This window comes from Numenius arquata, chromosome 1 (assembly GCF_964106895.1).
Source record: "Numenius arquata chromosome 1, bNumArq3.hap1.1, whole genome shotgun sequence".
Classification (NCBI taxonomy): domain Eukaryota; kingdom Metazoa; phylum Chordata; class Aves; order Charadriiformes; family Scolopacidae; genus Numenius; species Numenius arquata.
Window position 1 is genome coordinate 24,732,957 of NC_133576.1, and position 21,985 is coordinate 24,754,941.

The 21,985-nt window shown below is 41.5% G+C and overlaps 1 protein-coding gene across 1 annotated transcript in view; it reads left to right on the forward strand.

Annotated features, from left to right (window-relative positions):
* The first annotated feature begins 11,178 nt into the window (after positions 1–11,178).
* CRYBG3 (crystallin beta-gamma domain containing 3) overlaps positions 11,179–21,985 on the forward strand; it is a 97,247-nt gene continuing 86,440 nt past the window's right edge. Inside the window, exon 1 of the mRNA XM_074166384.1 lies at positions 11,179–11,346. Within this exon, the coding sequence (XP_074022485.1) occupies positions 11,228–11,346 (119 nt within the window). The 5' untranslated portion in view covers positions 11,179–11,227. The remainder of the gene's footprint in view (positions 11,347–21,985) is intronic.

The following is a 21,985-nucleotide window of genomic DNA, read 5'->3' on the forward strand; positions in this document are numbered from 1 at the left end:
TGGGACACAAGTCCATGGGAACTTTGTGTTTAACCTGTAGCTACTTGCAGGTATGCGGAGCGTCTGCCTGGCCTGACAACTCCTGAGCAATTTTCTGTTAAGCAAGTGCAGTTCTAAGTGTTAAGATGTAAATGCAATGGATCCTTCTTTTAATCTCAGCCCTCTAACTATAATATGCTTGGGGTTTTTTATTTACTAATAAGAAAGATAAGCTTCTGTGAAAGGCCAGACATAACAGCTCAGGTGCAGTGTGTAGATGTCTATGGGAAAGCATTCTGGTGTGGTAATATGTGGAATGGTAATGTTGCATTTCAGTGCTTTCTTAAAACAGCTGTGCAACCCTCTGTCTCAGGAAGCAGCTTGTCCCTTAGAAGCTCTAACTAGGAAATAACATTTTGTCAGTAATAAGAAATAAAATTAATGTTAATTCAAAATGCTTGTCCTTAAAAGCAAACACTTCTATGCCAAGAAATGCAGTTTAATCTTAAATTTCATATTTTCTTTTTAAGTTTTGCTTGTTTGGGAAATTACTCTCCTTACGGTTAACTTCTGACATCCATTTCTTTAATTCTTTCGGGCCTGCCTTATTTCCATTTTACAGAAATCCTTACAAATCTTGCTCCTAAACTTTCTGGTCTGGTCCTTTCAACTTTTGCCAAGTACTCTGCTAGTGAAACTTTGCAGCTCCCTTCCTTGTTGTTTCTTTTGAGAAACAAAATAGGTAATGACAGAAAGTCACAGAAGACTGGAATAAAAAAAGCAAAAAAGGGGACTACTGAGAAAAGGCTTCAATCCTCCTCTTTCAAAGCAAACTTTCCTGACCTTTCTGAAAGGTTAACTTGATATGCCCTGATCTTTTTTTATTATTGCACAGCCCATAATTGACTGCTTAAATTGTAAAATGCACTGTGACTGTGCAAAAGTAATATTATGTCTACTAGCTAATCAGAATTCAGGACTTATAATGCTGTGTTATAATAAATGCCAAGTGTTTTTAGTAGTATTCTGTAACCGTACTTCAGTTCTGAGGCTCTGTAGCTCCTGTCACAGTAAGTTACATTATGAAAGCATCTGTGTTGGTGTGAACCAGTACTTTATAATTAATTTACCAGTATTCAGTCAGTTGGATTGCTGCTTAATTGGCTGAATATTTCTAGCCATATGAAGTTCTTGTTCTAAGAAGTACAGTGCGTATGTGATAACGTACTGTTCTCATTCAGTGGATGTCAGGATCTTGCCATGCAAATCAGCCATGTTTGCTTTTTCCACTTTTCTAATGATAGCAAAAAACCCACTCCCACTATCCTTTTTCAAAATCAATTCTTAAAATGAAGGCTAAGCCATTAATGTCTCTTGTCTACCATTAAATGATCCTATGTTTCACAAATTATTTATCAGAAGATGAACTTAATTGTATTGCCGTCATATTACTCGGGCACCAACTAACAAGAACGTAAGTAATTTATCTGTGATTCAGGGAGCATCTTTGAAGATCAGGTTAACTTGTTCGGTAAAAAAGTGCAAATTTCATGTTAGGCAGTCTTTTTAAGAACAGTTTTGTCTTTGGAGAGCGGTAAGTAGATTGTAGGCCTAGCAAGATATTTACTGGACCAAATTTAGTTTGCTGAAGAGTTGCCTTACAGTTCTCAGTAAAGGAAAGAAAAGACAGTACGGGAAGGATGGAAGAAATCAAGAAAATTGGGATGTGTGGAAGAAGTTTGTTTGGGATGAAGTAGAGTCATGCTAACGCTAATGAATATTAAAGAAAACCAAGCCTCTTGAGGGTCAGTGAAGTAACAATGATAAACGATTGCAGTGGATGCTTGGCAATACAGGCTCCTTAGTAAGGGAAGCAGCCCCATCAAACTCCTTTTGTAGAGCAAGGTAGTTGGTGCTGAGGTCCTGATGTCCCCAGTCTGTGTGTTTCTGAGTTTCCTTCAGCCTGGCTCCTTTCTGACCCTCCAGACTGAGTGTCCCTTCCTCTTTGGAGCTAGTTGGGTGCACTATGATCTTTCCAGTGTAGTTTCATCCAAAAAGAATTCAGTTTGTGTACTCGAAGCCTACTTTGCAATGTAAACAAAAGCACTGTCAATGAGGATGATCTTTAAAGTACCCTTATGACCTGAACTAGCATTCTATTGTAGGCATGCCTGTACAAACTTAAGAGGGAAACAATCCCAAAGTTTTAAAACCGTGGCATTGAAACCATGTAAAAGAATAGCAAAACTTGGCAAGAGGTCTCCAGATGCCAAGGTTCCCCAGGAATAATTCCAGTGAAATACCTAGTGAAAATACAAGTTTGTAGTACACAGTCCAGTTGGAACTGGGAAAGTTTATTCCACTAATAAAGGCTACAAGCATTAGACAGGGATTAAGTGGTAACACTTCCAATTTAGGGGAAACGGCACAATGTTAGTTGTGAGAAATAGGCAGTCATGAGTAAAAGGAGTTATTATTGGCTGTCAGGCATTGTTGCTGTTCCTGGTATTGTCTGTATCTATGATCGCACAGGTCTTACTAGGGGAAAACTCTGCAATGATTTTTTTGACTTAAAATCTCACTCTGCAAGTAAATCTCTGTATGTTTTAATCTTATCCACCACCGTCTATTAGCATAAACTGAACAGGAAAAAAGTGTCTAAAAATTGATTTAACAAGTAACAAATGAATTCAATGAACCAGGAAGTATATGTTGTTTTCAATGATGATAATATTCAAAGATTTTTTTTCATCATTTATTATACTATCAATGGATTACATGGAAGCGACTTGGTCCTGACTTAACATCTTTGCCTGTGACAAGTGATTTTGTTTTTGTTTTTGTTTTTTTTTGTTGTTGTTGGCCAGTAGTTGCATTCTTGCTTTAGAGGAGTAAGGATGGATGAAGGGTTTCTACTCAAGGGTAGTGCGTTTCTGCTGGGAAAGGTGATGCTTTTGTCTTGTAATGCTTCCCCCTCCTCCCCCCTGTTGTTAGGGGATCTTTTACGTTCTTAAGGTAGTTTTCAAAGGGAAAGTGTTAGTCTGTTTTGAGGTGCCTAGAACCCATGAATAATTGTCTGGCTTAAGTCCTCTGCTGAGGTTTAAATTAAGAGCAAAAAAATTTTGGCAGCAGTTTCAAAGCAGGCTGAATTGATCTATAAACTAATCCAATCTAGTGGTTAGAAAGTATTGCTGCATATTGCAATTAAGGTTTGAGCCTTACTATTTCTTTAATTGGCACCATTATAAAATAAGAACAATAAATTTTATCTTAGAAAACAATTGTAGAATAGCCACTTCAGTGCTGACTTACCAATATTAGCATATATACAGATCTTTTGTGTTGTAGCATTACAGTTTCTGGAAATTAAGAGGTACATACCCAAAATCGATTAGTCTAGGTTGTAGGAATATTTTTCAGTACCAAATTTCCTTTTCACCCGTTTCATAACTGCTAAAGTACTACTTAGTTTTCTGTCTACTCTGACATGTCATGCAGTGACTCAAAAAAGGATAAAAAAACCCCCACAACCTTCTGTGAGTAGTAAGTGCCGTACTTTCTTTGAGGTGTCTGTTCTGTCGCCATGTCATGTCACTTGAATAAATAAGTCCTTGATTTATGCAGGATACAAAATACCTATCCACTTTTTTCGAGGCTATAGCGATGCTTAAGTTGTTAAGTGAATGACACTTGATCTGATGTTGGCATCACACTAAATAGGAGCACTTCAATCAGTTCCTACTATAAAGAAAAGTTTACAGCTTTATTCAGGGAATTGATTTAATGAAGAGATAACGTGAACCTTTCTTTTCAGCAGCAGTTCAGCACACCCTGAACAAAACCTGCTGTACATCTAATATTTATGAGCTACAGTTAGTGCATCCCATAAAATGGATCTATTCTAGGGAAATCCCTTTAGTCTTATTACTCATATTTTATTAGACTAAAGCTGTATATTACATACAGAAAACATTTATAAAGAACAATATCAGGTAAGCCTGTAACTCAGTCTTTTTATATCCCCATTACCCACACATTTCCTTATGATGGTGTTTACTTCACTGAAAAAAGCTTTTCTTATCTGACTTCAATAATAATGAATGCTTGAGTGAGGAAACATAGATTATTCAGAATTTTTGTTCTTGGGTATTAAGAGAAATCTTCTTTTCCCTACTAAAGGTTCTGTTGTGTTTGGCTTAAAAAAAAAAAAAAAAAAAAAAAAAAAAACCAAAAACAAGGGAGGGGGAAGGGTGTCTGTTATGCTGTTACTTATCCAGCTAACTAGGCATAGTCTGATTAGCAGTCAGTTGCATTCTTATAAACTTGGCTAATATTTGTTTCTCACCCTTCTTCTGTATGCTATACATACTGTTCACTTTTATGTGAAACTTCTATGCCAAGAATTAGACTCTGGTTTTGTGTTTGTTCTGTATACATAAGAAAAGGTCTCGCTTTTTTTACTTTTTTTCTTTTTTAAATTTCTTTCTGGAAGCTTAAGTGGAGAGGAAAATAAGTTGTTCCATGAAACCAGATGGGATTCTGCAACATTTGCAGCCAAAAGCTTTTATGATCCCGTTTGGCTCAAATCCGTAAGAATTCTCCTTGTTAGAGACTGGTGTAATTACAGTCATTTTTACATACAGATTATTTTGCAGTGCATTTCTCTGGACACTAAGGATGATTCTTCCTTTTGGGATATACTAATACATGTGCTCGCTATGAATGTGGTAAGGGTTTAATTTTTTTATATATCTATTCTACTTTTCAAACATCTTGAATAATGTTTTATAAAGGGCTTGGATCATTGGGTTAACAAGTATTGTGTTGTGAAATCCAGCAGGCTAGACAAAGGGGTGGAATTGGTGCGTCTCTGACAGTGTTCTGTAGTCTGTGGTTCTAGGAAGCCTTGGGGTCCGGGGAGTAGTTTTAAAAAATCTTTGAAAGGTAACGAAAAAAGGCAAATCTGCTGTCCATAGGCTTAAGTTTACTGTACATAGATTTGTACCACAATTCAAAACCGCTTAGTAATCTGCAAACTGAAAAATGTACTTTTTACATGCCTGCATGGAAATAGGATAAGCCTTTAGAATATTAGTAACTTCATTTGATATTGGAAAGTGTGTAGATTTGTACAGAAAGGTGTATATTCCTTTAACTCCAAATCTGATATTCAAAAGACAGTCTAGATGGAAAAAGTGTTAAATTAATTACAACGTGCAAGTTGTTGGTTATGTATTTAATGGATTTCCTTAATTTGCATGTAAGACGCCTCTTTTTGAAAGCTCTTGCATTCTTCTGGACACTAGATTATTTGTGCTGCTTTTTACTGTACATATATTATATGTTAGAAGTTGGATGACATTACTGAAGCACTTTGTTTAACATCATTTTTCTAGTAAGGGTGGTGGGGAAGAGATAGATTGGCTTAGCAAGGAAGTATAATCCAGAAAAGGATAGTTTTACAGAGACCTCATTATATGAAATGCATATTTTCTTGAGCTCCAGTTAGGGTAGGGTGTTTTGCAATGATTAGCATTGGTAAGAGCACGGGAGAGTTTAATCTTTGTGTTCACACAAATGTAATTGATATGAGGTGCTATCAAAAATATCTTGAAACCTTTCCAGGCAAGCTGTGCTAAACAGCTGAAAGTTATCAATTCTGTTGGAATTAACAGAAAAGGATTTTGGTAGAGTAGTTAGGTGCATACCTACCACTGTAGTAAGAGGCTTCTGAATGCTTTTTGCTCCATGTCCAGGTGCAGTGATAGCCTATTTTTAAAGGGGTTCTGTGGGTGCATTGCTTATGTTTTATTTTATTCTTTACAATTAGTTTTCCATTTTAGCACCTCTGCTACTGGATAAATGTAAATGTCACAAATTATAGTGTGGAAAACAAATAGGGCTTCCGAAAAGTTGATTATGGGATTTTAATTATTACACTGAACTTTGGCCATAGGTGGCACAGTGTATAAATCTTATCCAAAATAATAAAGACCACAGTTACAGTTCTCAGTAATTGCAGTTAAAACTATGAGTCATTTCCAGCTGTCTTCTCCAGACACGACGACGGCATTTGAACAATAGCAGCTGACCATGTGGCGCTCTTTTAAACCATTTTCATTAAATCAAATGGAGGAACTGTTTGTTCACAGTTAAAGGATGAAGATTGCTGGAAGCTGCACAGTGTGTGCTTTACAGCAGAAGGTCATAGATTCATAGATTGGTCCAGGCCGGAAGGGACCTCCAAAGGCCTTTTCCACCCCGACCCGACCACAACCTCCCTCCGCACGCTCCCTTCTTTTTCACACACACCACCACCACACCCCTCCCTTCAGCAGCGGGCCCGCCATTTCCCTAGGCTTCCTTTTGCTGCTCAGGTACTTGAAGAAGCCCTTCTTACTCTCCTTGACATCCCTTACATTCATAGAGTCATAGATTGGTCCAGGCCGGAAGGGACCTCCAAAGGTCATCTAGTCCGACCTCCCCGCAGTCAGCAGGGACACCCCCAACTAGACCAGGTTGCCCAGGGCCTCGTCGAGCTTCACCTTGAATATCTCGAGGGAAGGGGCCTCAACCACCTCTCTGGGCAACCTGTTCCAGTGTTCCACCACCCTCGTTGTAAAGAACTTTTTCCTAATATCCAATCTAAATCTCCCCTTCTCCAACTTAAAACCATTGCCCCTCGTCCTGTCACTGCAGGCCTTTGGAAACAGACTCTTCCCAGCCTTCCTGTAGGCCCCCCTCAGGTACTGGAAGGCCGCTATGAGGTCTCCCCGGAGCCTCCTCTTCTCCAGGCTGAACAATCCCAGCTCCCCCAGCCTGTCCTCATAGCAGAGGTGCTCCAACCCCCTGATCATTTTCATGGCCCTCCTCTGGACCCGCTCCATCAGGTCCATGTCCTTTCTATATTGAGGGCTCTAGACCTGCACACAGTACTCCAGGTGAGGTCTCACCAGAGCAGAGTCTATCTAGCTAGTCATAGCTAGATAGAAATCATAGCTATCCTAGAAATCCTTGCTAACACCACTTCATCTATGTAATAACATATCCAAGACCCAAATCTTCAGTTCTCTTGTTTGTCTTCATTTTAGACTAAGTACAGATTAGAGATTTTAAAGTCATCAGTATTTGTTTCAACATCTGGACAACTAACATTCTCAAAAATAGCTAGGAAATATTACATGAGGTGACTCCATTGTGTGTACTTATTAATTCATGGTTTCATGCAACCTATTAGAAACTTTGCCGTAATGCATTCTATACTGGAAAGGAAAAAGATAGGTAAGGAATCATCCATTATTAAAATACTATTGCTATTTAAGCGATATGTACCTGTAGATGTGTTCTGTAACAGCCTGGAAAAGGGATTGCTTGTTAACAAGAAAAAGTATCCAAGACAGACAAAAGATTTTTATAGATAAATGCATTAGATGTGTATGAAAAAGAAAACTGAACTATGCTTTTGTTTAGTAGGGTTGTACCTCAAAACTTAAGACCATTTCTTACTGTAGTGGTCCAACATTGCAAGCAGTTTGAGAATGTGGTTTTTTCGTTTAATAGTGCTAAAATGTGCTTACAGAGAAAATGCTTAGTTTGGTGGTGTTAAGACTCTATTTCTGCCCTAGTTATGACTTTAATGTAGCAGGAAAGTTCTGAAACTGGATGTAAGGAGGGCTCTTCGTATACCAGTACGATGGAAACTTTCTTTTCGGTATTCAAACAAAAGAATTTGACTCAAGATTTTTAAAGGCCCATAAAAGGGAGGGAATTCAGAAAGCACAATTAAAATTTCACCATCTGCTCACTCTAAAGCAGTAAGGAGAAGGGGGAGGTTTCCCTTGTGCACAACCGTTATAGTCTGAATTGCAGTAGAAAATTAGTGGCTATGGAACTGGCACAGCACCCTCCCCTCTCGTACTTGAGATGCTGATTCAAGTGTAACTCCGAGTAGGATGAACTATGAAAAAAACCAAAACCAACATACTGAGAGCCTCAGCTTGACATTTTCTACTTCTGTGCCATTGTTTCCCTCTGCAACTATGTTTTAATGGTTTCTTACTGCCTTGGGCGATGCAATATTACCTCGTATGGGCCACATGTGAGTACTCTAATCTGAGGCGGAAAGGAACCTGTTTCCCCCATCTGTTTTGGCTTGCATGTGTTGGTGCTGCTGTTAATGCTGACAGCTGTGTTAATATGTGAGGCCACCTGCCACATGGTAGATATTGCATCTTTGGGTAAAAGCCTAACTTTTCTCCCTTTGTGGAAGGTGTAGATGGCTAAAACTGGGTTCCTGTTGGCAACTCCGCTGGCAGTTCCCGCTTCATTATTTTAAATGAGTCAAAATTATTTACTCTTAAGTCATGTGGTACGAAATTACTCCAGGGTATGCAAAAAGAAAGGGATTATTGACCTTGGGCCGTGTTCGTGTTTTATATTGATATAGTTTTACTACTTTGATTAGATTTTACTTATGTGCCTCCATAGAAGGCAGAACTGCCATTTAGTACACTTCTGTATTTTCTGCTTTTGGCTGCAGTGAAGAAAGCAGAAACAGATTTGAGCACAAAATGTTACTGTTTAGGATTAGCATTTCTGATTAGGTTGGTGCTTTGTTCTTGGACAAGCACAGCCCTGGTGCTGCACTCTGCTGCCCCTCCGGGCGCCTCGCTGGTAAGAGTGTGGACAGATTTTGGATGCAGCTAGGTGTTTTGACTGCCTCTGTCTCTGTGTGCAAACCACTCACCTTATTATACTTAACTACATCCTGAGGTGGTTATGAGGATTAATTAATGCTTAAAGCCTTTGAAGATACCGGATGCTTTATAAATGCTAATTATTATATTCAGGTTTGCTACAGTTTAGGGATTAGACCTTACTTAAGCAATAGGTAGTGAAGCTGTGAAATGTACGTGGCAGAGAAGAATTAAAAGTAATAAACAGTCACTGAGAGCTTAAGCCTCCCTACAGCCTGTTTGTGCAGTCCCATTTAATTGCTTTTAATAAATTGCCACTCTTCTAATTTGGCTTTGGAGCTTTAATTACTTTTATTTTGAATGTCAGAGGGGGTGTCTCCTCGTAATGTTCCACAGGGGCTGCTGTTATATTTTGTAGTTTTATACCCTGACTGCCATTCCCTGAGAATGGAACGCTATGTGTAGGTACGCTCAAAGTCTGTTTTCTTTTTTCTCCATATTGTTCTAGAATGAAACACTTCATATTTTTGTGCAGGTTTGGGGCATCTCTGTCACTGAGAGAATTGTCTGCTTCTTGTCTGGACACTGAAAACTGGGCAGGACCTTGCGTAGTAAGTGCTGGTGTCCTGAATAAGGTTTGTGACTGGTAATTACACCATGTGAAAGCTACTTTTTGTAACCTGTGAGGCAACCAGCTAGTGCCAACTCAGACTGATGGGTAAAGATTTAAGTAGATGTCCAATATCCACCTGTGTCTCTGTTTTGAAAATCCGTATGAAGGCTATATGAGACCTGAGTATGGGGGGAAGCTGCCTGGGCGCTTCTGAAAGGTTTTGCTTGTAGCTGAGGCAGTGGAAAGTAGACAGAAAAGTAGCTAGTAGTTTATTTCCAGGCTGTTTTACTGCTGCTGCTTTGCAGATGCACTCAGAGTACCAGTTTCATAGCCACCCCAAGTTGCAGCCACAGCAGGGCAATACGATGGCAGGGATAAAAAATACAGAGAGGCCTTGGGTGAATCATGGTCAACAAATGGAGAAGGATCTTAGAGGGGAAAAAAAAAAAAAGCACTGGCACACATTGCCTGGAGAGACCGTGGAGTCTCCATCCTTGAAGATATTCAAAAGACACAGCCGTGGGTAACCTGCTGCAGGAGGCCCTGCCCAAGCAGAGGGGTTGGACCAGGTGACCTTCCAAGGTCCCTTACAACCTCAGCCACTCTGCAATTCTGTGAGATGGCATGATGCAAACAGGAGCTGATAAAAAAGGTGTGAGGTGTAGGCAGTCACAAAGAACAGCAGAGATGCTCATCAAGGTAAGAAAGAAGAAAGTGTGGTACTGTAGTTAAAATCCTAACATCAAGGTTAGTCTAGTTTACCAGTAATTCACACTCAGTGAACCATGAAAGTTTTGCGCATCACTTCCACCTATAAAACCAGGGTATTTGTCACCAGGTTGCTGCAACGGCAAGGCTGTCTCTGTTGGTAGGGATAGCTTGATGTTAACTCAAGGGAGGCGACAGTCTGCAGAAGGAGAAAAATGAATTAAAAAAAAAAAAAAAACCACCAAAAAAACCCAACCAAAAAATCCCACCCAAACCCATGCCCCCTCCTTTCTAGGAAATAAATCTTTTCAAAAGACAGGTGAACCCCCTTCCTCCAAGTCACTTCTTGTCATCAGAAAGGATGGCCTGAACTTATCCCAAAGTGCCAGAGGGAGGTGAGTGGTGAAACAGCAATGCTACTGCTGCTGCGTACTTTTACTTGATGCAGATGCTTTACTGTGCTGGCATAACAGGCGTATACGTTACGTGGCGGCCAGACAGTGTGAAGCTAGTTACTGACTTTGCCTTGACAAACACGTGTAGTGTCTCGAAGTTGGCACGAGTTAAAAAACGTAGGGTAGCGCTGGTGTTTGCAGTCAGTCAGGAGTGTAAATTCTCAAGGCTGTCTGTCCTTTTTCTTACAGAGTTAATTTTCGCTTCTGATCTTTTCTCTTTGTTCGCACTAATTATGCCCCATTAACTTAAAAAAACAACCCAAAAAACCAACCCAACGCCCATCCTCCGGCGGAGGCGGCAGGGCTGCCTGTGGTGGTACTGCCCCCTCTGCTGCCATCGCTCTGCTCCCGCCTCGCCGCGCTCTCCGCGGGGCAGAAGCTCCCTCCCCGGGCGTCTGCGGACGGCGGGAACCGGTCCGTGATGCGCCTGCCGAAGGGAAGGACGCTGCCGCAGCGCGGATCGGGGTGAAACGCCTTCTCCTGCCCCAGCCTCTTCCTCCCTGCCGCTGCACCTCCCCGGGCGGCGGCTCTCCTCCTTCCCGCTCTTCGCACCCGGACCCTCTTTCCCGCCGCCCCCAGCCCGCATCGCGGCCACCCCGCCGGCGGGAAGGGGTGGGAGGCTGTGGAGCGGCGGCTCCGCCCTGGAGGCGGTCGGCGACCGCCCTCACCGGGGGAGGAGGGAGGTGTTTGCCGCCGCTGCCTCCCGCCGCGGCAGGGACTCGGTGCCGGGCGGCTCCTCCCGTCCCGTCAGCGTCGCGTCCCGGACGGCAGCGGCGATGTCCGGCGGGGGCAGCCGGCGGCGGGCCGGCCCTTCCTGGCATAGCACCTTCTCCCGCTTCTTCGGCAGGAGCCCCCCCGGCGAGGGGGCGGCGGGGCGGCCGGCGGGCGCGAACAGGTACGTGGGGGGACCGGACCGGACCGGCGCGGTCGGGCGCCTGCCGCCTTCCGCTGCCCCATCCCACCTGCGCCGTGAGCCGCCGGGGCGGGGGATGCGAGACCCTGCCGGCCGGGGGCCCCGGTAGATGTTGCGACACCAGCGGGTGAGGAAGAGAGAAGCGGGTGCGTTCACTGCATTGGGGGAGCCGGCCGGACGTCCCGCGGCTTGTGGCCCCGCTGCTGAGGTGCCGCAAGGCGCCTCGGCCGGGGGGCGGGCCTGGCGGGGCCGGCTCCGGCTCCTGTGAGAGCAGCCCCCGCGGCGGGAGAGCGGCGGCCCCGGCCGGGGCGGCGGCTTGTCACAGGGAGTTTGAAACCGGCGACGGGGCGGGGTGGCTGAACGCTGACATTTTCCGTTGTTTCGTTGGTTTTGGCGGTGGCGTTCTTTAATTCAACGTAACCGCGGTGCGAGGCGGGACCCCCGCGGGCTCGGCGTTCGGGCGGTGGAGAGTTAAGGGGGGGGTCCTGTCGGCGGTTGGCCTGACCGTTGGGCGAGCGCCGGTGGCTGCTCCCCCCCCCCCCCCGAGGCCGAAGGACGGGAGTTCGCCGCGCACGGCCGGCGGTGGGGCGGCCGCCCTCCCCCGGGTGTGCGGGTTCGGCGTGGGTGTCGGCGGTCGGGCCGCCCCACCGGCTTGTTCCGCAGGTGCTGCAACCCCCTTCCTTGGAAACCGAAAGCGGGACAGGGCGCGGAGGGGCTGCGAGGGGTTTGGGGTTTTTTTTTTTTTTTGTTAGTTTGGCTTGGGCTTTGTTTTGTTTTTGTCTTTTCAGTTTTCATTGAGGCTGGCGTAAATCAGATGTTAATGCAACATGAATATTAGCGATGTGTTTAAGTCTCAATGCAAAGCTTGTGGTTTATGGAAACCTGGTTATTAATAATTGCGTTTTAGCGCAGGGAGACTTTACAAGATGAAAAGTTTCGAAAACTTCTTGTGTATTTGTTCCTCTTCCTTTTTTTCTTTTTTTTTTCTGATAGCTGATTCTGTGCGTACCTAGGAAAGAAGTACAGATGAAGTTTCCTTCTGCTTCTCATGCAGCCTTATTGTTGGCCCTAGTTAATTAGGATATTTTTGTGGTGAAAAGGTGCCAGCTGGCCAGGCTTGTTTCCTCAGATGTCAGGTTTGGTTTTTTTTTGCTTTTAACATGTTGGTGTTAATCTTTGAGTCATTGTTGATACTGCATAGATTTGTGTTTAAACTGGCAGACAAGTAGTTTAATCAGATAGATAATGGGTAACACAGTATTTCTTGCAGTGGAAAAACTTTAGGATCTTGCTTTGCATATTCTCAGCAATCACGAAAAATAGCAGAACGTATTGCTATCTTATACTGGGCATCTTGAGTGGTCTCATAAATGCACCATGAAGATTTTTAACTTTGGGGGGTTTGCTTTACTTGTAAGCATTTGACACACCAATACATCACTAAGGACCCACCGGCCTTTCATGAGCACAAAACATTGCTCTTTATTTCGTAGGGAAAAAACAACAAAACAATCCAGGAGCAAGGCTACCAAATCAAGGGCATCTTTACAGTTGCAGGAGTAGTGTGGCTATTACATCTGGCAGGGGTGGTTAAGATGTGGGAGAAGGAGAAGGCTTGGAGTTGGTTGAGGACCTGAAGAGGCAATAGGAGAGGTTTCGTTGGACTACTCCTTGCCAGCTCCCTACAGCTGTGGTTCGGAATAAACAGAAAAGCGTAGCAGTCACTTTGGTAAGGAGGAGGATGATGCTGGATCAGTGGTTTGTGCACTGAACAGCCTATCTGTAGGTAGCACTCGTGGTAGACCTGCTCCACTTAACTTGGGGCTGGAGTCTATTATCTTTATCTAAATCACAGTTTCATTTCCTGCAGCTAAGAGCCTTTCCTTTATTAGGAAGCTGGGATCGTCCACGTAGATATGAAAAGGCTTGGGCCTCTTGGCCTTGTTCTTGAACTGGAGCGGTTAGCTGGAGGCTGGTGGCTGTGATTCCTCTCTGGAGTGGAACGGAGCAAAAACCCTTCCGCTCTGAGGAGCCCAATTTGGTATGTTAAGGAGGGTTTTTTTTTTTTTGTTGCGCTGGGTTGCGGCGTGGTGCGTTAGTCAGGAATGCTGATGTTCTAGTATTTGGTTTCCACTGGTAGCCTTCTTCACAGATTAGTGTAATTGCATACATTAAAGAGCGCTGGGTTGGGATGAGCGCTGCAGGTTTGCTCGTCATGTTTATTTAGTGAGCTTGGCTGTGTAGAAAAATGGATCGCTGAACAAAGCGTGTGTGTGTGGAGGGGGAACCAAGGCTGCTTGGTATGTTTATTGTTAAGGTGTGGAGTGCGTGAGGTGAGTTGGAGAGTACGTCTTTTGTGAAGTGTTATGAGAAATGTATACCCCAGGATGGGTAATTTCCCATTCAGATTATCAGTATGATATGTATTGGAACCGGATCAAATTTGAAATATATAGAAAAACTTTTGTATGGAGGTGTTTTACATAGGGTTGCCTTTCAAAAAAGCAGAACACCTAAGTAAAAGGGGCAGGAGAGGGAGCAGCATGTTATACAGGGCCAAGTACACCCCCAGTGATCCTGCATTGACCTCTGGAGACACACATCATGCTTAACGCCTATGCAGAACACAACAGTTTCCTAAGTTTAAAAGATGTGCCGAAATGAGCCTGTGTATGTCCAAAAGCCATTCCCCGTCTGCTCCTGCAAGTTAGGCAACAGTGGGTGGATGGCAGCCCCCAGCCCCGCAGCTGCCCCTCAGCTCAGCAGGGTATGGAGCTCTTGTCCTCTCTTGCTCCAGGCACCGTGTTCAGATTTAGTTTTAAAAAAGCAAAAACCAAACCCCCAACCTTCTATGGCCCTGGTTTAAAATAGAAGGAAGGGGAGGGGGCAGTTACATTGTTTGTTAATCAGCGTCTTAGACTCTTCTGAGAACCTCATTTGACGAAGAGCTTATGTTAATAACTTGCCCTTACAGCAATTTGTAGCTCTGATGAACATGAGAATTGCTGGAGGCTGGCTTGCTTGTGGAAAAAATAACCCATGCAGATGAGTTGCAAGTCTCGTGGCGGCAAAAAGCACAGCACATGCGTTAAGGGCTTACTTGGCTTTTACATAAAATGTAGACAAACGTGAGGTATCTCCCACTGAGCGCTTTCCTGCGTGTGTTCTTCAGAGTTAGGGCTGCTTTGAACAAGGGCTTCGGGGCTTTTCATCCCAGTTCTTTATCATTAATTTCCATCGAAGGCAGTCATTATGCTCTACTCAGCTATTTGCTGTTTTCAATAATACAAAATTGATTATTTGTTACCGCAGTGTTCATCCTGAAACAGTTTAAATCACCAGGGTGAAAAAATCCCATTGATTTTTTTTTTTTTTTTTTTTTTACTATTCTTATGGGAGTCTGATATTTTTATTTTTTTTTAATACATGTTTCTTTAGTCCATCTGAGTGAAGATACAGCTTTTACAGTGTAAGTCAATCCACTGTGGATTCTTTCAGAAATAAGCAGTTTCCGTGGCTGAGCAATTGTTGTGTTGCAAATAAGCATGACCTTTCAGGTCATGTTAGAAGCTGCCAAGGAGGTGTGACACTTTGCACTGATCGCTTTAACCCAGAGCTACCCCCGAAATCTCCTTTAAACTATTCGTTATTCTGTATATTATTTTGCAGGTTCATTTCAATTTTATCTTTTTCCCTCCAAGTACTCAGTTGGTGGTTGGTCAAATAACTACCAGTGCAAGTGGGCCTTTGTTGGGTTTGTCCAGATATTTCTTCTGCATCACTCAAGTGTACCAGAGACATCAAACAGGGAAGAGCAACCTTTTATTTGGCTTAAGAGGGCGCTTTTTTTTTTTCCCAGGCTGAAATTATTTTTCTGTTCATCCATTAGTTTCTAACTAAGAGCTTTCAGAAATGGAATAACTTTGTTTATTCTGCCTGAGGAGAGATTAGAGAGTCTCTTTCTTCCTCTGGAACTGCCAGTCATTGTTCCTGTTTACAAAGAAAGTGTATTTTTGTAGTTGTAAAAACTGTGCATTTGAGGATTGCTGGGAATTGATTGAAAGGGGAGTAATACTTTTTAAACTTATTTCCTTTGAAGTTAGTATCTCTTGGCTGGTTTTGATTCAGGTACTATTAACGTCTCTGAAGAAATCCAGTGTTTGCTGGAAAAATCAATCTCTGCTTTCTAATAAAGAATTTTTTTCCTTCAAAAGGCAGAGCAGGATTTTTTTTGTTGTTGTTAAATTTTATCTCATTTATGAGCGTCCATCAGGAATGATGGTTTGTAGAACCAGCAAGGGGAATACTCCAGCCATATAGAAGAATTCAAGTTAGACTTATCTAAGCAAGATGTGTTATGAAAATTTTCTGTTCGCTTGTGAATTTGGGTGTTTTTTTTTTTTCTTTTTACTTCCTAAGTTTTTCTATTATGACTTTTATTGCAGGATAATTCAAAATAGTAGCAAAGGCCCTCATTCAGCAGGATACCAAAGTGGTTGCCTATAATTAAATAGGTAAATAGTTCTGTGCACTGTAGTGGGACTACTTGTTTGATTAGAATTAGGCACATACCTACATGTCTCATGGGGCTGAAGGAGCAAGCCCAGCAGCTGACCTTGCGTGTGTGAGACATTTTGTACAGGAAATGTTACTAGAGTATTAAATATAATAGCAGTGCTTCTTGGAAGAAACATAGCAACATACTCGTTTCCCACTATTTAAATGTTAACAGCATTGTCTCTTTTCCAATTATTGGCATAAGTGCTAGAGTTAATACAAAAATATTTCCAAAACAGCTACGAGTCTTTGGTTTTAAGGAACAGCTTTGCAAATATGAAAGCTCCCTGGTCTTCTCTGGTGAAGAAAGGGCTCACAGGTGGAAAAAAAACCTATCCAAAATTCAGAAACATGTTACTGTGGCGATTGTATTTCTGATTATTGAAACTTCCTAAAAGGATGGAAACCGAAATACTGCTTTTATTTTCTGATTTATTTATTTTTTTATTTCATAAAATTTATTAAGTATATACTGTTATACTTCCAGACAGTAACGTAGCACTATGTTGCTTAGGCTTTCCAGGGCTTATTAATACATCTATCTTTCTGGTATTCTAATTTCTCAAATAGTTTTTATAGATTCTAACCTACTTTACAGCATGACTTTTGAAGACTTTTAAGATCAGAAATGTTGATTTCCTTTGTCATTTCACTTTCTCGTGTCAATCTTGCAATATGAAATATAGTCTCTAATTGTGTTGTGTTAATGTGATTTCATGACATGCCTTATTTTGAAATGGAGTCTTGGTTTTCTGAATGTTCCGGTGTCCTGGTTTGAAGTAAAACCAATTTTCTGTTCTGTAATTTTACATTTTAGCTAGGCCTCCTCTAACTCTCTGAAATTAACGGCATATTGTGGAGAAAACTGCTTGTTCTCAGAATGATAAGACCAATGTTTGTGCTCCATGCCAAGAAATGGTAGGCAGGGAGGCCCTTGCTTATACTTATTGCTATAACAACCAAGGTCAGCCAATTTCATTATTTGCCCCCTTAGAGGGTTGGAAATGGAAAAACGTAGAGGGGTCTCACCTGCAGGGAGGAGCGGACAGGACAGGTGACCCAAACCTGACCAACTTGGGTATTCCATCCCATCTGCCCCACGCTCAGTGTAAAAGCTGAGGGATCAAAGAGTTGACTCTATTTCTTCAATGGCCGACGTCCGAAGAGGACTCTGTTCATCTGCCTTTGATCCTGATCCGTGTGTTCCTGACTCCAGAGCTGGAACACAGTTCCCATCCATCGCTCAGTCCAGTCTGGGACTTCCCCAGTGCCTGCCGGTGACGGGACTGTCATCCTGGGAGCGTAATATGGTTTTGTATATATTGTATCTATTTCATTATTTTCTTCTTTTTAATTTTAATATTAATTCTTCATTAAAGTAGTTTAGTTCATTCTAAACTTCTAAATCTCTTTTTCTCTTCCTCTCCCCTCTTTTATGAGGGGGTGGGAAGGGCCATCTGTCAGTCTGGTTTTGGTAAATTCGGCCGAAACCACGACATCCGGTGTTTCTTAAATTTTTAAAATATTTTACTGAAGGCAGTATGTCTGCTTAAGCAGTTTGGAGGTCTTGCAGCCTAAGTGTATGCATCTGTGCTGTGTGGATCTGCGCTTCACCTATGGACAGTGTTGTGTAAGGGAAAATGTAGAAGGAAGTATTTCTTGTGAGCACACAAAGAGCAAATGCAGAAAGAATTCCAATGACAGCAGACTTTTTTTTAATCATCAGCTAAATGCTACAAATTTAGCCATCAAATTTATTTTGGTTGAATGGAAAATGCATGCTTTCAGTACAAAAGAGGGAACCTTGATAATGACTGGAAAGTATAGGATACTTCCCAGTGTACATTCTGTGAGTAAAATATGCGAGAACTGGAAAAGTATGTTCTTATGTTGAACTTGTAGCCTTATGTGCCTCTACCAAGAGTTTTCTGCTCCAGCCTGAGTAGAAGAACTCACTGCATTTTACTTGTGACACCAGTCTCTCTTGCTTGTTTTTTCCTGGGTGCTTTTTCTTACTGACATCTTTTTAAAAATCTGTAGTGCTCTGTTTATCAGGAGGACAGCAGTTGCTGCTTTAAAGCTTTCCTGGATTATCTTTTTTAATATCTCATATTTTCATGCCATTTGTAAGTACCATCGTTGATCCCTGACTGTGCAAACGTGCCATTTGAAAACAGTTGTATAATGGGCTGTCTATTCTATTATCTATTAATTCAATAGTTTTTACCCTAATAAACTTAAATAATTTATAAATCTGTTTCTGATATTATACGAAGTTTATGTGCCGGTGGCCAGTAAGGTTTATTTCATAAGAATGTTGAAAACTTTAACCAATCAGACTGGTAAATATGGAGCAGATTCTACATTAATGTTGGTTACTACGCTTGACAGATGCCAGAAGAAAAACCTTGATGTAATCTGGTGTAATCCTACTGCCAATATTGAAGTAGGCTCTGCTCAGAAACATTTATATTTCTTTTTTTCTAGCCTTTGTACGGCTGTTCAATACCCTCACATGTAAAACAGATTAAGTTATTCAGCAAGGGTGATCATGGACCATCATACTTATTTCACTTAGTTCTAGCTTTTAAATTTAAAGGTACATGTTCAATGTAAAGACATGGTTTGCTTCTTGCATTTTTCATGTAAATTTTCACTGTAAAATGTGACATATCTGTGATTTTATAGCATTATTATTTTCCATAATATTTTGAGTTGTATTTTGAAAGAAGATTACAAACATCTTTGTTTTATACTAACACACTCCTTGTATCTCACATTGTCTGTGTGACACAGCACTGCTAATGCAGAACATGAAGCTGACCTAGCTTTGCCACAGAAGCGAAGAACAGTATGAAAATAAGCAGCATAAACAGGTCTGGGAGGAAAAATTATTTCAGTTAACCTAAATTGCTTAATGCTGTCTGTAATGAAACCAGTTTCAAAGTGGAATAGTTTAATTGAATATAATAAGTTTTTTGCTATTCCGGCACTTAAATTAATCAGCTGATTGTGACACTTGTCTTGCCTAAGTTCCTGCCTTCTCCTCCTGGCTCCATTTTCTCCTTCTATGCCTTTCTCTGCTTTCTGTTCCTTTACCTCCACTTCCCTTCTTGTTTGTTTTAAATGAAATAGCAGCTTTACTTTCCATTGACCGTCTAATTCCAAATTCTCTAACTTGTTTTTATAATTTCCGTTTATCTTAATGTCTTCACTGCTCCTCCCCTATGTGTGTGGCCTAAGCTAAAGCACAGAAGTAGGAGCCAGAAACTTCACATACAATTTTCTGTGCAAACGGTTGCTCTCTTTTTATGACAAGCTCCAACAGCCTTGCCAGAGACTAGGGGAAGACTTTGTCATTGCTACTACCGTTCAGTTTCTCAGGAACAGGGTTAGCCTCAGGAATCTTGCTGAGAAGTTGGATAAAATTTTTTATTTTGAAGCTTTTCAAAAAGGAGCCGTATTGTGTTTGGAAGGGGTCAGAGCTATGTATTTGTTACTCTTTTTTGTTAAAATGCTAACATCTTTATTTTCTGTTAAAATACTAATGTATTTTAACTATCATTTGATGCAGAACGCATTTGGGGATCTTCATTGATTTTCCTCACAAATGTAAGATTCATCTCTTCTTGCCACTGGGCTTTACAGTAACATTTTCCTTACAATTAGTTTAACGAATGTTTAGTGTACCCTTGCTCATTTCATTTAATATACATGCCAAAAGTTTGATTTTTAAAAAATTGTCTGACTTTGTAGATCATGTTCTGATAGTTCTGGCTGCACAGCGCACGAATGGCTTCACAGGTGTGACGTTAGTATCTGGAGTAAGGTGTTGGTATTTCACTTTTAAGTCTATTGTATTTGGCTGGGTCAAAGGAGAAGGATTGAAAAAGTTGATTTACCAGGGCTTCTGGGTGACCCGAGAAGTTTGTAAACATGATGTTGATCCTAACATCACTGGTGGATGGGAATTGTCAAACTTGGTTTTGTTTATGAGATTACAGCTTCAGTTGACAAACTGTTGAAATAGCATCCTTAGACTTTTTAAGGCATCTGACTTGGTGCTGATGCTCCAATTAAAATATTTGCAAGTGTAATGGCAGTGGGCTAATAATCAACATACGGAGGTATATAAGAAGACTGGATGTGAAAAATAATTTTCTACTTGATCTGTTTGAAGAAAAATAAAAGGAGGTATTTTTGAATCAATTTATTTTGCATCTTCACAAATAATTTTGAAGAGGACAGAACGGTAGCATGTGAAGTTTGCAGATGATTAGGGCAAGAAGTATGGGAATCACCATGTCGATGACAGCATTAAAACCAGACTGAGTTGCCACAGTTGACAATCAGCTGAACGTGAGCTGCCAAAGTGGTGGCTCGGACAGAAAGCGTTCTTCTTGGATGTATAAATAGCAAAGTACATATATTCCGTGGATGAGCTTTGGTTACTAGAGTACTGAGTCTAGTTGCGATGTCCACAATTTATTATGAAAAAGGATGCTGACAAAGTTAAAAAGGCTCTGAGAAAAGCTCCAGAACAATTGATGTCTGGAAAACCTCCCTGACAGAATAAAATTAAATAGCTCAATAGCATTTAGTGCGTCTAAGAGAAGGTTTTGAAATGACAGGGTTACAGTGTCAGGAATGACTCTGCCTCAAGGTATATGAGATTTAAGTGCTTCGTATCCTAGAATACTTGTGACTTGAAGAGGATATTTGAACCCGAGGCCTTTGTAATCTGTCCCACATAGAAGTAGGTTGATCCTGTAGCCGAGAGATGCGGCTTGACAAATCAAGCTAGTAAGCCTAATTTTAACTAGTGAATTTAGTAGTAGTTTACATGTAAAAGTCTTATTTACTGGTGTGGTAGATTTACTGTTGATGGATGGTTTTTAATCAAAAACTGGTATCTTTTGGTCAGGTGTGAAAGGCTTGACACAGGTCTCCCTTGGTGAAATTTTGTAATCTAGATTATGCAGGAGGCCATAATCATAAGGGTCTATATGCCAAGCAGGGCAATCGGTATATATAGAAAAATATTATTCAGAAGGTCTGAATTTTTAGCAGTCATCTTTTTAATTACCACTTGGAAGACAGAACAGAGAAGAAACCAATACTAGCTAATCTATGGCCCTTTGCAGATGTATAATAAAAGTTTCATAACTACATTGGTCTGTTGGTGTGGTTTGAGAGTCCCTGTATGTGCTGAAACTTCATAGAGATTTTGGTCTTGCGCATCTATATTTGATAGTATTATTAGACTCGTGGTTTTCCGCTCATTCACATTCTTCAGGGAGGCTCTCACACAAATGGATTTTAAAGTACTAGGTGATGAGATCCTTGTTGGCAATCTCTCTGTTCTTCTGTTGAAATATCCTTCTGAAAGGTCGACGGTGAATATGTCACCGTGTCAGCACTAAGTAAAATTGTAAAGAAGTCATGACATCAAAACCAAATGAGGTGTTACTTCCCAGAGGGGAGCTTTAGTTATGTTCAGAGAGAGATAAAAGGGAGGGGTCGGGAACTGGCATTACAGCTCAAAATGTTGAAATTAAGAAACTAGCAAGAGGGAAACCTACAAATGACATTAGCAGAAGTGAGAACTCTAGCGGAGAGTGAATTGTATCAACAATCCCAAAAAACACATCATCTTGAGGAAAACTGTTTAGAAAATATTGGGAAGGAGGTGTCCCAAGTGATGTCATGAAACCTGGGTAGGTAGGTGTATGTATAGGTCAGGCTTACTTTATTACCATTATGTCACTAAAGCCAGATGTAGAAGCTTTTGCCTCTTGGCACGCTGGAGCATCTTTTAGGTCAGGCACTGCTTATTCTCTTACCATTAAAAGTCATCATATTAAACGGCTAAATGGTTTCTGAGTTAATCTGTAGAGAAGAGCATTTAAAAACGAATAATGCTAGCCTAATGCAGTCGCAAAGAGGGTTTGACTATTCAGGGAGTCATCTGTCCCTGAAGAGAGAGAGAGAGAGATGGCAAAATGCTAGTGCACTCACCTATCTGGTAACATCTGGATTGCACGAGGAGTAACTGCTGGAGCTG